Consider the following 16,155-nt stretch of genomic DNA (forward strand, 5'->3'; position numbering starts at 1 on the left):
ACAAAACGGGATGTGTCACTGTAAACTGTTTTTAACATAACTAGAAAAGTGTGTTTTTTCACAAGGATTACTTCTTGCAATCAAGCCACTTATATCACAGTATATCAATCATTCTATTATTCTGGATTTTTAAATTTAAGAAAAACATAAGATGAATAGCAAATTTGAAAATGTGAGAAAAACCTGGTCTCATTAGCAGTCAGCTATACCTTAAATGACAAACTGATACTGAGTTGTATTTAAAGGAACTATAACATGCTACATAACAATGGACATTTCAGCAGGCTGTTAGTAATATCAAATAGATTGCAATTGTAAGCAATTGTGTCACCACTTTCATACCTGAAATATCAGATTCTGCTTCTGTGTAACTCCTACTGAAGTCAATGGAAGGGAGTTACCCGCGTGCAGTTAAGAGTAGAATTTAGCCTGGTAAACTTATCTGAATATGTGTAAAGTTTTTTAATGGTCTGAGAGCTTATAGGAAAGGAATAATTATATTTTAGGACAGAGAAAAACTACTGTACTATTGTTTATTTAATTCGGAACAGTAGACAGGATGTTCTGAATTACCAGAGACTGAAAAAGAAAGACACAAAGATATTAACAGAAAAACTAGAGAGACAAAGACATCAAATAAAATACCAGGAAATGAAATATTTTTAAGAGGGTTACTCTGTCACTGGTTACACAAGTAACCGAATACACTGGCAAGTGAATGAGTTTAAGCGAGGGGGTAAGCTTCAGCAGATTCTTTCTAGGGTTAATCACTACTTAACCTGGCAAGATGAACATGCTGTTTAAAAAAAAAAAAAAAGATAAAAAAAAATTCCTTGTTAATTATATGCTGCAAGTGCTCTTACTTCCTGCTGCTACACCTAATCCTGCAGGTGCAGGTCGTTTCTTTTACCATTCACTGGTAGGTGGATTCAACTCCACAGTCATTTTTTTCAGAGCAACAGATTTAGATACAGAAGAAGCTGCTTAACCTCTCACTGGAGGTTAACAATACTCCAGAAAAAACATTGTCATGGTGCCTATTTAACAAGGAGACAAATTTTTAAATACACTATTCCAGTTTCAAAGAGGATCCAGAAGCTATAATTGACTTAATTTGAAAGCACACGTCTTTTCCCCTAGAAAAGCTCGCCTGCAGCAACAAATCAAAAGTAATGCCATATTGTCTTAATTTCCGAGAGTTCAAGTGTTTACAGATGAAAGGTCTGCAACAAGTGTTACCACTCCTGTTTCCCTACCATTGGGGGAAACCATAGCTTGGTTTTTGTGTTCTGCTTCTACAATGTAACAGCTTGTCACAGTCGCAGTAGAAACCACATATATTTGTAAATACTTAAGTTATGTTTATTCTCACTTCATCATTCAAAAGAGATTGTTACTTAGCAGAGCATGTGAAACATACCCATGTTTCTGGTATTACTGAGAAAATATTTAGTTTTATAAGGATTGGTATCATGAAAGCATTCATCCTCAAGAGCTTAAAATGGACTTTATACTATACCTGTCCAAGAATTCTGATTTTATTGAAATTTATATTTTAGGTTTTTTTGGCTGAGGCACGTGTGGAAATTAGCTGCAAAGCAGTGAAAAACTGGAGGGGACTCTGGGGAAGAACATGGGAGCCCCATGTTAAAATTCCTCCACTACACTGAAGAGAAAGTTGGGGTGATTTCCCTGACTTTGAAGGAAATCACTCCTCTCTGGATACTGTTAAACATCACTGCAAGAGATGACTTATCCCTGGTCCTCATCATTGTTTGGCTTTGGAAATGACCAGATGGCACCCAATGGCATCAATTAAAAAAATATTATGGTAGATACCCTTGGAACCCCCTACAAGGTCTTCATTTTTCCTCCCCTATCACTTCAAATTGTACAAGTTAGGCAGAATGCAATATTATCTATACACTGAATTGGTTTGTAAGATGGCGCTGCATCCCCCTTTATGATTGTTGTTTTTTTAAAGAAATGATGTTATTTAAATGGGAAAAACAAGGAACAGATGTCTGGATCCCTCACCCTTCCTTTTGAAGAACAACAGGCAACCTTGGCACCGGGAGAAATTTGAAAAGAATGCTGTCATGAAAACCTTAGGCCCCAATCCTGCAAACACTTATGGCGCATGCATAACCTTATGGGTGTGAGTAGTCCTACCAATGGGGCTACTCAGAAGTACAGGTATTTGCAGGATCAGACTTTTAATTCTCTAGAGCAAAGGGTCTTCAGCGAGCTGCAGCTGCTGTGGTCAAATCCATTTTTAAGCCCTGGTTTTGAAAAAAAAAGTATTCTATTTATATTATTTTAACTATCTTGCTGACTGGAGTGGTCATGTTTCAAATCTCCACTTACACGTTATCCCCCAAAGTGTGACATGTTTAAATAGAGACTGCACTGAGGTTCTTCAGTATCTCACTGCACCCTAAAGCTTTATCTTCTGATTCTACAACCATTCATGTAAATGGATTTCAAAATACAAGGGACGTGTTTCCAGGTTTGTGTGTGCGTGTCAAGCAGGACAAATTCTTTAGAAGAACATATGAATTTGGGATTAAGCCTGTCTTGTGCTACCAATTTAAAAGCAGAGACATCCACTGAAATCAGTAGAAGATTCTGCTTAAGAATTAATGGCACAATATGACCCTACATCAATGAAACACAGATTTTCCACAAAAATATTTTAGCTCTTAAACCTAGCTCAGTAAGGCACTGAAGTAGTTAAACAAAAGTGTGATACAAATATGGAAATAAATAAAATGTCTGGCAGACACAACATGTATCACTTCCTAAGTTTCATGGATCTATACAAGCTACACTGCGTAGATATAAAGGGTAAAATCTAAGTAATTTTGGAACAGATTGTGGCTGAGAATACACAAGAGGGGTAAGAAGGTGCAAGGTCTCCTTCCTCCCCTTACACCTTTGTACAAAGGCAAATTCAGGACGGAGAGCCTAGAAACTGTGCTATTCCAGAATTGGTGTCAGCACCAGACTCTCTTACTGAGTTGCAGGCACCTGGCAAAGAATCTTGGTATGGGGAGGCAGAGGAAGAGGAAGCTCTGTTACACCCTCTAAAAGATTGATATAGATCACTGGCTTTAATATGTGCTCCCCTAAACAAAGCCTGAGTTTCTGAATGGTAAGCACAAACATATGCATACAACTGCATGCCCAGTTTGGGCATGTAATTACTGGGTCTGTATGTGCAAACTGGGTAATTGCATATCCAAATGGCCAACTAGATGTGTAACTGACCATTTTTGTCCACAATTACTTGATTTACATGATGAGAAACTGCATGTACCATTCAGCACACACAATTGTGTACATGGTTTATAAAATCAGGTTATTACTTTCTTACCAAGGATAACTATATACTTTTCTTTCTATGTACCATCTCTCCTGATGCTCCTTAATGACTGCAAATTATATACAAACCACTTCAGTGGAAAAGACAGAAGAAAAACACCTAGCGTTATTCTGATTCTCCCAGATCTTCTAATGTTTGCCCAGGGCTTTAGAGAAACTAACCAACCTATTATAGTAAAGTTGAGTGAACATGTGGACAGTCAATATTTCTTAGAACAACAAACCACCTCACAAAAAAACCAACCCAACCCACCCAAGCCCGAAGTATTCTGTTATAAAATCACAGTATTATCCAGACAGAAAACCCCAAACTTCACCACTTTATTTATGCATTGTATCCATTCCCCCTATCCTTTCTTTGTCTTTTAGATGGCAAGCTCTTCAGAACAAGCATTGTACCTTCTTTTAGGTCAGAAAAAGTGTGGAGCATATTGTGGGTGCTACCAGAAGCAAATACAAATAATGTATGCTAATTATTTTTTACTAATTATTAATGAAAGTCAAACTGCTATCAGTGCTGCTACTATTCTCAGTCCAGGACTTTCAGCACATATTTTTGCTGTGCTCTAGCTAGCGCATTGATGCCATGCCCTTGGCCCATAAGTGTTTCTTTGTAAAAGCCACACACCACAAATGCTGAATGCTTACAAATGCAAATTCCCTGTGACAAGATGTCCCCCACGTCACTCTTTAGAAAAAGCCTTTCTAAAATGGAAAGAATATTTTTTGTTATTGTTGATTTAAATAGGAATGGAAAAGGAGATGGCTCATGACAGGTAGGGATGAAAAGGATTTGGCTGGGTTATATTTTATCCTTGAAAAGCTGAATCACTGGAAGAACAAACTGGCAATAAGGAGATTGCTGAAGATGTAGAACTAAAGGCTAGAAGTTAAGACCTCAGCACATCAGCAATGCAAAAAGAGAGAATGCAGACTTATTTTGTTAACAATTCTTAATGCTGCCTTAATGTCAAGAGACAGACAAGTATACCACAAACAGGGATTCAGGTATTTTAGCTTTCCAAAGCAGCTACAATCCATGTATGCAAGAAGTACAATAAAACAAACAGAAACCATATAAGCATCATAATAATATATTGACCTTAAAGAGTGTGTGATAAGCTACTTGCACACACTTCAAAGGCAACTAAACATAGACAGTTTAGTATTTGGATCTCAATGTGTCACACAGGAAAGAACTGAAGGTTGGAGACTGGACCACAGAAACGATGGCTAGTAGCAGAAATGGTAGAGAAGGAATAAGTAATGGAACATCTGGAAGGAAGGCCCCATCCTATCTCTGTATCTTTGGATTTCTCAGCTCTTTCTTTACAACTTCTTTGGCTGCAACTCAGCCATGAAAGACGATTGTGCAAATTTAGCAAATGCCTGAAAGGGGCAAACTTGTCACCCATGCAATAAACTAAACACTATTTTCCGTTAGGTTAAATACCAAAGCAAAAGTAAATAATAAACACATTGTTTCTAATTTCTAAAGACACTGTGAAGCAGTGCAGAAAAGGACTGCAAAAAATATTGCCTATCGGTAAAGGTTCAGTTTTATTGGGATGTTATTCTAGCATATACATTGAAAAGAAACCTGAAAACTTAGAGTCTGACTGTAACAGAGCACAAGATGGGAAAATTAAATCGTGCAGCACTGCTTTATCATTGCTGGAGTCTTATTACCAGCTTGGTTAATCTTCTCTACCAATTTAAGATGATATACAGGTAAATAATTATAACTATGTACCTTTAAATCCAAATAGCTAGTTCCAGTCAACTACAGTAGGACAGAGTTGGTGTCAGGGTGGGCCTATTCAACAAATTTTGGGACCCCTTTTCACAAACTTACCTAACCTCTGTCTACTGAGATCACATCACTTTGTGTGTTGTGTTGCTTTGTTGGAGTGTCTCATCGTAGTTGATGTACGCGAGTCAGTTTGTTTCAGTGCGTCTTCTTGTGCAAATGTAAATTGATGAGGGATCCACAGATGCATCTGCATGTCACTCAGACATGGCCCAGGTTTTTACCACAGCCTATTTTCTTCGCTCATGCTTTGCTTTGCTTTTTCCTGTTCTGCTGTTCTTGGTGGCTTTACCTACAGACCAACACGTCTGCCTCCATTTTGATCTATCAATGGCGGCAGTTTCCCATATACATCACTTTGTATAGGGCCAGTCTTAGGATTCGTGGGGAGGGTCAACCAAATGAATTAAACAACTCAAACATCACTGATATCATAATGTATATATATGAAATTATAAAGGTGTGTAGGGGGGGAATCCTCAGATCACCATCAGCCTCATGCTGCAGAAGAGGTATAGCCCAGTTTATTGTGCTGGGGTATATGTATAGTTCACAACATTTAAACTCTTGTCCTGAGACACTTTGCCAAATAAAATGCAGGTCTGAGTCCACCTGTCCTTCTCTGGTCACCAAAGGGTTGGGAATTCTAAGTTACTTTCCCTGTCTTATTGCTCAATTATTTAACTATAAAATCCAAAGAACCAAGAAATATTAAAAGAAAAAATTCCCTTTCCCTAAGAATTCAGAAATATAGGAGGATTCAAAATCAAGGAGTATAAATAAACTATGCAACATTACTAATTTAAAGCAATGTGTGTCTCTTTATTCTTATTCCCTTATTTCACTTCTTATTCCCCTTTCCCTCTCCTCCCAGTTCTCTGACTCATTCTCTTCACCCCATATGCTTTGTTTTACATTTCTTATTTATCTATTTTTTAATTTCTCTATTTTCTCTCTTATTTCCTTGAAAAGCAGCACTAATTTTAGTTTCATTTTCTCTCTCTCCCCGTGCCCCATATTCACCTGGACAAAACAACAACAAACATTGATCTGGATCCCCTCCCTCCAGTCCTGATAATGGAGGAACCCACAACCATTTGTTTCACAGCCTCCAGAGATCAGCCCTGGCACATAGACCTATGAATAAACTCATATCTTTTAGGAAAAAGCATTGAGAAAGACACTCAACTCTAGGCCCCTCTTCACAACAGCACTATTGACATCAGTGGAACTTATGCATATGCTCTAAGTGAAAAACATGCTTAAGCACTATCCTGAACAGGGCTACTTTTCTGAATTGGGGCCCTAATGGTCACATTTTCAAAGCAATCTTTGCAACCTAGATTTTCTTTTTTTAATAAAAGCCCAGATTGATACATAGAATCCCCCAAATGGGGTCACACAACCACAAGTCTGAAAAGCAGGCTCTTAGGGTTGTCAAGCAGCATGTTGTCATCTTCTGAAAGTGGTGAACCATTCAAGACAGAGGTTTAGCTTAGCTGCGAGCAGCACAGGCCCTAAGGGTGGAAGATGACAAAGATGTTTTCGTGCTGCATTTGTGCTCCCCCAGTCCCTGCACTTCTGCAGGCAGGTTTAGCCATTGGTGTAAATTTAGAGAAGTCTGAGGACTGCTCAAATTTAAAGTAATCTATAACATCTCCCAAAGCAGAGCACTGAAAGAGCAGTGTATGCTCAGGTCACCCAGCTCTTAGACTGGAGAGGGGCTGTATAGAACCAAGTGTCATTAATTGCTGGGGGGGGAGGCCCCTCTATGAAGGCTTCCCCTCATTAATCCTTTAAGACTCATGGGGTTTACAACAAGCCTCCTCACTGGCTTTCCTGGTGTGACAAACTCCCTGCTGGCAAGCTACCCAGTAGTCTTTAAAATGTCCACCTTTCTCCTTTTTTCACCAATCACATTCTGAACATGAAGAGGGGGATTCAAAAGTGCTCACTGTTGGCCCCGCTCTACTCAGATTGAAGTCAATGAGAGTTTTACCACTGACTTCAAAGGGAGCAGAGTTAGGCCCATGCTGAGAGCTTTTGAAATCTCTTTCCCTGATTCTAGTCAAAATAAATAGGAGCTGTTCCATTTGATCCAACAGAAGTCTATGAATTTCTAATTTTTTAAAGACATCTTCCACAGGCATTTGCCTACCATCTGCAGTACCTTTCCAAAGATCTTAGTTAGGCATTACCCCAGCAGGAACTATTGCCAGCATAAATTGTGTTTAAACTGGATTTGGCATGAGGTCATCATTTTGAATGGAAGGCAGGTTGCATGTTTTCGATAAAACCGGGGGGTGGGGGGGGGATTTCTAAGATAAAAAGAAAACATACCCATCCAAATAAAATAAACACCAAGAAATAATATTAAGAGAAAAATGTCATAATTTGTTATATAGTATGTGCAAGTTCAGGAGAAACATAAGACGAAGGTAATGAAGTAACATAAAACAGTTCCACAAGTCTGGTAAGGATTTTCCTTTTATTTAGGCTTTCTGGTTTTTGTTTGTTTTTTAATTTTATGAATTACTGTATAAACTGACTTGTAGGCATTAGATTTTTGGGGTATAAAACTGTTTAAAGTATTTCTACCTACAACTTAAGGTATATTTGCAGTTCTTCTGTAACTTGTATTTCTTATTTCTTGTAAGAATCAATAAAGACATAACTTTTTAAAAGAGGTATTATTAATATTAGGTTAATCACACGTGGCAGCCAAGATTTAAGAATTCTATCAGAGGAATATAAGTTATAAGTAATATAGAGCCTTGTAAAATAAAATGAAGGGTCATTAATTTAAAATTATTTTAATATTTTTTTTTTATGATAATCTCTTATATGCTTGTTTGGAAAAAATGTTTAAAATATATTTAATGGACAATAAATTGAGCAGTCGAATTTTGTTCCTACTTTAAACAGAGCTCAACCAATAACCCTTACTCACACACACAACCCTTACTCATGCATGTAGCCCCAACAGAACTGCAGGCATAACTAAGGGTTACTCATCTGAATAAAGGCTGGAGGATCAGGCTTTTGTTTACAAGTAAGGAATTTATGAACAGCGATATCTGAGGATGATGCTTGCACATACAGTATCCAATTGTTTAAGGGCAACAGCTCATATACGTACAAACAATACATCCAAATGATGAAATGTCCCCTATGATCAAGTTCCTAGGTTACAATTCTCACTCCTCCCACAACTGAAAAAGTGCATTGAGAATAACCTTTCTAAGCTTTGCTTTGAGAGTTAACTGTTGCTTGAGGGAAATGAGATACCCTCTAAGGGTTGTGGTGGCTGTTTAACTACTTTGTGTAAAGCTATAGTGAACCTCAATAGGAAATCAAAATGAAAACAATGAAAAATGTAAACTAAGAAAAACTACATTTATTTATTTATGGATTGTTCTTAATACTAGAAACAAGTGAAATTAGAAAAAGTCTTACTTACAGGAACATCAACATATTTTGCAGCCGCTTTCACCTTTAAAAAATTTAAAAGAAAGAAACAAATAATGTAAGTGGTAACTATTAGGACTGTATATAGTTTTTAAATCAATAGTTGGTTAAAAATTTATATACTTACAGTGAATGAAAGTATTGATGAAAAGAAAGTGCCTTCATCATACCTTGATAGTTTACACAGCACACCTTCTAATACTGAAACAAACTACACAAAGACACAGTATAAATATTTATATACATACAGTATCATGTTAATTATTAAGGATGGAAAGGTGAATACTTCTCCTGTTTGCACCCTGTAACGGAATACTGTAGCCTGTAAATCTGTTCATTTTCTCCATCTCTCAATGAGCTGAAGTCATAGGAAGCACTTAATTTCTCAGTTTCACCTACAAACAAAATTGATGGAAGACGATGCTTCCAATTGCTTAAAACATCTCAGAAATAGGGAGAGAAAGCCAACTAACGAACAAAACAAAAACCCACTTCTAAAGAATGGCTTTCCACCTCACCCACCTCATTACCTCTAGAACATTTTTTTCAAAAAAAAATGCATGCACCCCTTCTACATTTATACGGAAATACAAACACTTTTATTATTTTTTTAAGAACACATTTCAGAATGTGGCACTAAAAGAAATACAAAGTTATGGAAGTTCACTCATGCTGCTGTTGGAAATTGTTTTTAAAATGGCATGGTGGAGGGCATTAAGGATTGAGTGCAATTGTTAAATTTAAATTTCCTGACATTCAATATTTTTCTTTTGTTTAAGAGGGAGATGAAATTAACCAAAGTTGATTTCACTGGTTTGTGCATTAGCACCACTGATTATTTCAGCAGAGCTCTAGGGACAGTGTTTGTTATTGAATTGCTTACTGAAGAACCAGCTAAGGATGAGAAAATAAAAGGTCTGAATCTTGGATATACTATGACCTCTTTGCTTCACTCTGCAAGTGAAAAGAGGCCATAAACCTGATGGATCTGGCACCTGTGATTCTCTGGGTGGCATAGTCCTTGAATCAGGTTGTTGTAAAGGTAAACACCGAGTCCTGCATGTAAATTGTGGGCATAATGTTTACATAGCTTACGAAAAAAATTAACTTAGACCAAGCCAAACAAACCCTCACCACCTTTATGTGTTAGATTTAGTTGGTCATGTTATTTATGACATACAAGAAAAAAGAAAACGTAACAATCGCTCAGAAGAAAATACACACACACACTGTTGCCTCATTACTGGCCAATTATTGCATATGTGCATGTTCACTGATCACATGTTAATTGCCTCATGACATATGTAAAGAATTGAAAAAAGCAAATATCTGCTGCCTACACACTTGTTCTCAGAACCAAGGAGGAGCACTTTACGAGTGTGAGGACAGGACAAAATTCCATCTGGCATGCTGTTAATGTGCACTATAACGGTGTCACAACAGTGTCACCTTCCCTTCCCCTGATGAGAAGCTGAGAGCATCACCTTACAATAAAACCTGCTCCCAACAGTTCAAAGAGCAAGAGTAAGTGCAGAACTACACTCATCACCTATCTATCCACCTAATCTATTCATCCACATTTATAAATGATTTATCATCACTTCAGGATCCAAGAACTGTATATGGATTATAAATGCATTGGACTACCAGAGGGGATGGAAGTTAATTTTTTCTCTGCTCTGGATATAACCAGGGTCCTGGCATTACATGGGATGTCAGTTCTCTGCCTTGATAGTAAATGCCAACGAGTAATTACTGTGCACACAGTGCATTTTTCTTACAATACTCATCTTATTCAGAAGGATTCTTTCTGCAAAATGTTAGTCAATATTATGATGAAAAAACCCATTGCAAGAGAGACTGATCTCAGAAACAAACACCAGGCCCACTGCATTGAAATCCCAAAGAAATCCAGTTAAAGACAGGGCTTAGTTATGAGGTTGGTGATTGTGTCTTTAGCTGTTTCCTGTGATCTCTCTACATAGACCTGAGGGATTATATAAATACTTATGGGTATACTTTGCATTTTCAGGTCTTCTGGTGTTGTCAGGATGAGACACTGAGATTGCTTTGTTTCACTGTTCTGTATTATTCATGTGATTTGTTTAATGTTTTAACACAGTAAATCTTGCTTGCAAAATTAGCAATTTATTCTTTTATTTCAATGAGATCTCATGTACCAGCATCCTTTTCATTACTGTAGGAAATTGTTACAGATAAGAGCAAATAGCAAAAGATAAATATTCTAAGCAACAAGGTTTATTTTCCTGTTGAAAATATAATACACTGGTGATAACTCAAAATAGTGTGATAGATTAATGCCATCTTTGGATACAAGTACATAAAAGAATATGGATGCTGTGATGACAGCTGTTAGTTCTTGCTTATCAAGAACAACAGCAAAATATCAAATTTGCTTTGCATCTTCAGGCTTCATCCCTTGGAATGGAAGCAACCAATACAATTCGGGCATCTAAGATCTATACTCTAATGATCAGTCAGGCTTACAATGATCAGCCAATCACAAAGAAAAATTGCTTCCCCCCAATTTCCTAGGTTTCAGTATTCTGTAACAGTATCAATGCAGTAAAATGTATCTAAAAATTCCCTTCAGATCTGACTGCCACAGCAATTGATATAAGCAATCTTAGGTCAAGACTGGCCAGGTATACTGTCATAGAATCATAGAGTTGGAAGGGACCTCAGGAGGTCATCTAGTCCAACCCCCTGCTCAAAGCAGGACTAACCTCAGCTATATCATCCCAGCCAGGGCTTTGTCAAGCCACAGCTTAAAAACCTCTAAGGATGGAGATTCCACCACCTCCCTAGGTAACCCATTCCAGTGCTTCACCACCCTCCTAGTGAAAAACGTTTTCCTAATGTCCAACTTAGACCTCCCCCCCCTGTAACTTGAGACCGTTGCTCCTTGTTCTGTCATCTGCCACCACCGAGAACAGCCTATCCCCATCCTCCCTGGAACTCCCTTTCAGGTAGTTAAAGGCCGCTATCAAATCCCCCCTCATTCTTCTCTTTTGCAGACTAAACAAGCCCAGTTCCCTTAGCCTCTCCTCATAAGTCCTGTGCTCCAGCCCCCTAATCATTTTTGTTGCCCTTCGCTGTACTCTCTCCAACTTGTCCACATCCTTTTTGTAGTCAGGACAACGTATTAGGAATTCGTGACTGTTGCTAGAAAATCATGAAAGACAGCCTACCCTCCACATTATGGAACTGCTGGTGGCTGTTCTATGATTAAGGATGAGTTTTGCACTTATAAGGGGGATTCAACATCTTTGTTATATATGGAAAATACAGTATATGCTTTCCAAAATTACAGCACTTTCTTTTTGAATACAGAATTATTTTTCTAAGGATTTACAAGTAAACTCAATAAATAGTTTAGGGACAAAATTAATTAAAAATATAACCTTTAAGAAATTGAGCTACCTATTTTGGACCACTTTTTGCCTCAAATTACCTTAAAAATAGAACAACATAGAAGTCAAATTTCTCACATAGAATCATAGAAGATTAGAGATGGACAGGACCTCAGGAGGTCAAATCAGGACCAACCCCGACTATAACATCTCAGCCAGGGCTTTGTAAGCCGGGTCTTAAAAACCTCTAAGGATGGGGATTGCACCACCTCCCTAGATAACTCATTCCAGTGCTTCTTCACTCTCCCAGTGACAATGTTTTTCTTATATCCACCTAGACCTCCCCCACTGCAACTTGAGACCATTGCTCCTTGTTCTGTCATCTGTCGCCTTTGAAAATAGCCTAGTTCCATCCTCTTTGGAACCCCTCTTCAGGTAGTTGAAGGCTGCTATCAAATCCACCCCCTTCACTTCTGCAGACTAAATAAGACCAGTTACCTCAGCCTCTCCTCAAAAATCATGTGCCCCAGCCCCCTAATCATTTTTGTTGCACTCCACTGGACTCTCTCCAATTTGCCCACACCCCTTTTGTAGTGGAGGGCCCAAAACTGGACACAGTACTTCAGATGTGGCCTCACCAGTGCTGAATAGAGGGGAATAATCACTTCCCTCAATCTGCTGGCAATGCTTCAATTAATACAGCCAAGTATTAACATAGTTAACACTCAACTGAAATACTGTGCATATTAGCTATATTTAAAGAATTTTTATGTTTAATGGTCATTTTTGCCAGCATCCTTTATAGCTGAACATTTTTCCTTCAGCAGAGGCCGAAGAATGATGTTCCAGTATGACTGTCTACCCTTTTCCAAAACGGCCACCACCTCCCCTTGTTCTCAAAGGAACTGAGGCCTCAGGCTGTCCTTAGCAAAGATGGCCACAACTTCCATTCACCTGCTCATTACAGTGTTGTTCTTTGTCTCCTAAGAATTTGAGGTGACCGTTTTTCCTGAGCACGTCTCTCTTCGTACTGGAAACGACAGCAGGCTGTGGTTATTTTTAAAGGAGGTAGCCTTTACTGTGCACAGCCTGTGGCCTCAGTCTATCTGAGAACAATGATTGAAGACTGATATTTTATATTTTCAAATAATTAGAAAATTCAAATGGTATATTTTTGCTGTGTTTCCTGTTTCCTGTTCATGTATGACATAATTAAAAAAACCTAAGGAAATTCCCAGCCAAAAATATGTTAAGACAGAGGTAAGAATGAAAGTATATATCAGTAAATTTGGATAAAATACACTATAGAGATGTTGTAAGTACGCACGCCTCCCCCCTCCCCCAAAACAAACAACCAAACAGCTTTATATACTGTGAAAATCTCAAGAGGTAAGGTTAAATTTAAAAGAAAGCAAATATGTATTCTCAATCTTAAATCCATTTTAATGTAATTTTTATCTGAGGGAATGTATCGGGGTTAGGAATGATGGGGCTAATTTCAGCAAAGCTAGTGCAAAGATCCTTGTCCTCAGCTGAAGAGTCACCCTTGCAAAAGGTAGGCAAGTGTTTCAGCTGCTGCCCTCCATGGGTTTGCCACCTACAAGGGTTTAAGGTATATTTACCTTCTTCCACGGTTCCAGGAACTTAATTAGTGGGAGTCTGTAAAGCCAATGAATTAGTAGATCCCCTAACTGCCCATGCCAGGTCTCTTTTCTGACCTATGACATTCACTTTTGATGTGGAGGCTGGATCCTTAAGCTGCTGCTTTGATATTAAGGTTGTGGCTACTTCGTGTGATTACATCTTAACCACCTAGCAGAGGTTCCACCATAGCAACCTCCATGATGTTTTACCAGAATGAGTTTAGCCCATGAACTATGAAAAAGCTAAAAAGGTAAAATGTAAAAGTTACATTCAAAGGACATAGCAAATAGGTTATGCTGCAAGTTTGACCTTCTTTCAGCCCTTATTCAGCAAAGCACTGAAGTATGTGCTTAAGTCTATTCTTACATAACAAATCATTTGTATGCACTTCGTTATCATTATTTGCTTATTGTATTATAGCAGCATCTAGGAGCCCCAATCATGGACCAGGACCCCAGTGTATTAGGTGCTGTACATATACAGAACAAAAGGACAGTCCCCTGCCCTAAAGAGCTTACAATCTAAGTATAAGACAAGAAACAACAAAAAATGTTGATCAGCATGACAGGCAGTGGCCTGAACACACCAGCAACCTGATCATTAAATGCTTTGCTGAACTGGGGCTGTAAAACTAACATGAACAATGATGATACTATTTTGCACATACATACAGTTTTGCATGTTGAAAACATCATACAAATAATAACTAATCAACCTGTTGTGTCAGAGAGTCTTCACCAATGCACAAGCAACATTTTGGGGCTCATCTACTTGCATTGCAAAACCCCCTATTTGTGCATGAAAATGGATATTTGTTCATACAGGTTGGGTTATCATCTGTCCAGGTACACTATTTATGTATGCAGCTTCAGGTTTAGTGATAGAGTACCTAAAAATTGGGATCTAAATGTCTAATGGTGTGTGTGCGCGTGCCTTAAGCCTACCTTAGCACTGTTGAGAAACTAGAGAGAAAATCAATAGTCATTGTTCTGGCCTCACTTTACAGTAAGCTAACATTATGTTCATAGCTGAGGGAATATTATCAAATATGCTTCTGTTTTGGTTTCATTAGATGCCATGTAAATAGAAACTCTTGGTAAAGAAAACTAGCCATGTTAATTTCAGCCCCTCCAATAGCAAGTAATTTGTCAACAACAAAAGACAAAATCTTTTTTCAAAGGTCTGTAATGAGTATAAATAAAGGAATGAACAACTCTAATTCTACAAATATGCTTGGCTATGTTTTAAATAATTTGCATACAAGAATATTTTAAACAGTTTCCAGGAATCAATATGGTGTTGGTGTATTAAATGTTTAAAAATGAAAAGTAGTAAAATATTTAATTTTCAAACTTAGGACAAGCTTTCTTACTAAAGCAAATTTTCTTCTTATACGTAAATGCAATTACTCTTTCCATGACTTTGAGAATTTCTCTCATCACATTTGCTAACTATAATAAAAATGTCTTTTTATACAATAGCTTATTCTCTTTATATCTGAAGCCTGAGGCAGTGGCCTTGAATATCTTGTAGGAAGGTGCCAGGAGAAATTCTAATAAGAGGTTGTGTGAGAGTCTTTTTTCCTTCTCTGGAGTATTACATTATACCTTATCTACACTAAACTTTTTATGGGAAATCACCTGCTACTGCACTATCACCAATGTCTCTCCACTTGGCCAAAAGTAGGGGCAAACGACCCAGGCGACTGCCTGGGGTGCTGGATTTGGGAGCCACCAGGTTCAGGATGCTGTTTTTGTTGTTAGTGACAAAAGGGAAAATAGAACGTAGAATGTTGTGGCTGCTATTCCCTCAGCCTGGTTGTGTCAGATGTTGCGTCGTCATCTTTAGATTCAGTCTCTCTCTTTACAGTACTGCAAAAGATATACAATCTGTTTTCAGCATCAGCTATCCAGTGGAAGATCTTCATGCACAATATTACAAATCTGACCATGAAGCCACTAAGTGACACTCGTTGGGAGAGCCGCATTGACAGCATAAGGCCAGTGAAGTACCTAGTGACTTAGGTTTACAATGCCGTGATGGAATTGGTACAATCGATTAAAGGTGAGGCTGGAATCTGAAACGAGGTGCAAAGCCTGGCAAATTGGATGACTGACTTCAAATTTCTCAGTTGTGATTTGGCATGATATCCTGCTCCAAGTAAATGTTGTAAGCAAGGCATGACAAACTCACTTGATGAACATTGCACCTGCTGCTACCTTAGTGAGCAGCTGCCTTGATTTCATTGTGGCTTAGAGACAATGGATTTGAAGATGCTGTCACTGCTGCCAAAGAAATGGTGGAAAATTTAGGAATTGAGCCTGTTTTCAAGGAATCTTCATATGCATCAAAGAAGAGACAGTTTATTTATGAAGGCAGAGATGAGGTGATGGGAAGCTTGAAAGAAAAATTCAAGAGGGAGTTTTTTGGCTCACTTATTGACACTGCTCAAGTACCCATTGATGAAAGATTCAG

General features: G+C 38.1%; 1 protein-coding gene across 3 annotated transcripts in view; it reads right to left on the bottom strand.

Annotated features, from left to right (window-relative positions):
• CADPS2 (calcium dependent secretion activator 2) overlaps nucleotides 1–16,155 on the bottom strand; it is a 501,284-nt gene that overhangs the window by 34,433 nt on the left and 450,696 nt on the right. For all 3 annotated transcript variants that reach the window (XM_067564292.1, XM_067564291.1, XM_067564293.1), the window contains 2 exons: nucleotides 8,790–8,873; nucleotides 8,655–8,687 (listed from right to left, as the gene is read on the bottom strand). In XM_067564292.1, the coding sequence (XP_067420393.1) occupies nucleotides 8,655–8,687; nucleotides 8,790–8,873 (117 nt within the window). The remainder of the gene's footprint in view (nucleotides 1–8,654; nucleotides 8,688–8,789; nucleotides 8,874–16,155) is intronic.

This window comes from Emydura macquarii, unplaced genomic scaffold (assembly GCF_026122565.2).
Source record: "Emydura macquarii macquarii isolate MOO-44397 ecotype Brisbane River unplaced genomic scaffold, CSIRO-AGI_Emac_v2 contig_2636, whole genome shotgun sequence".
NCBI lineage: Eukaryota > Metazoa > Chordata > Testudines > Chelidae > Emydura > Emydura macquarii.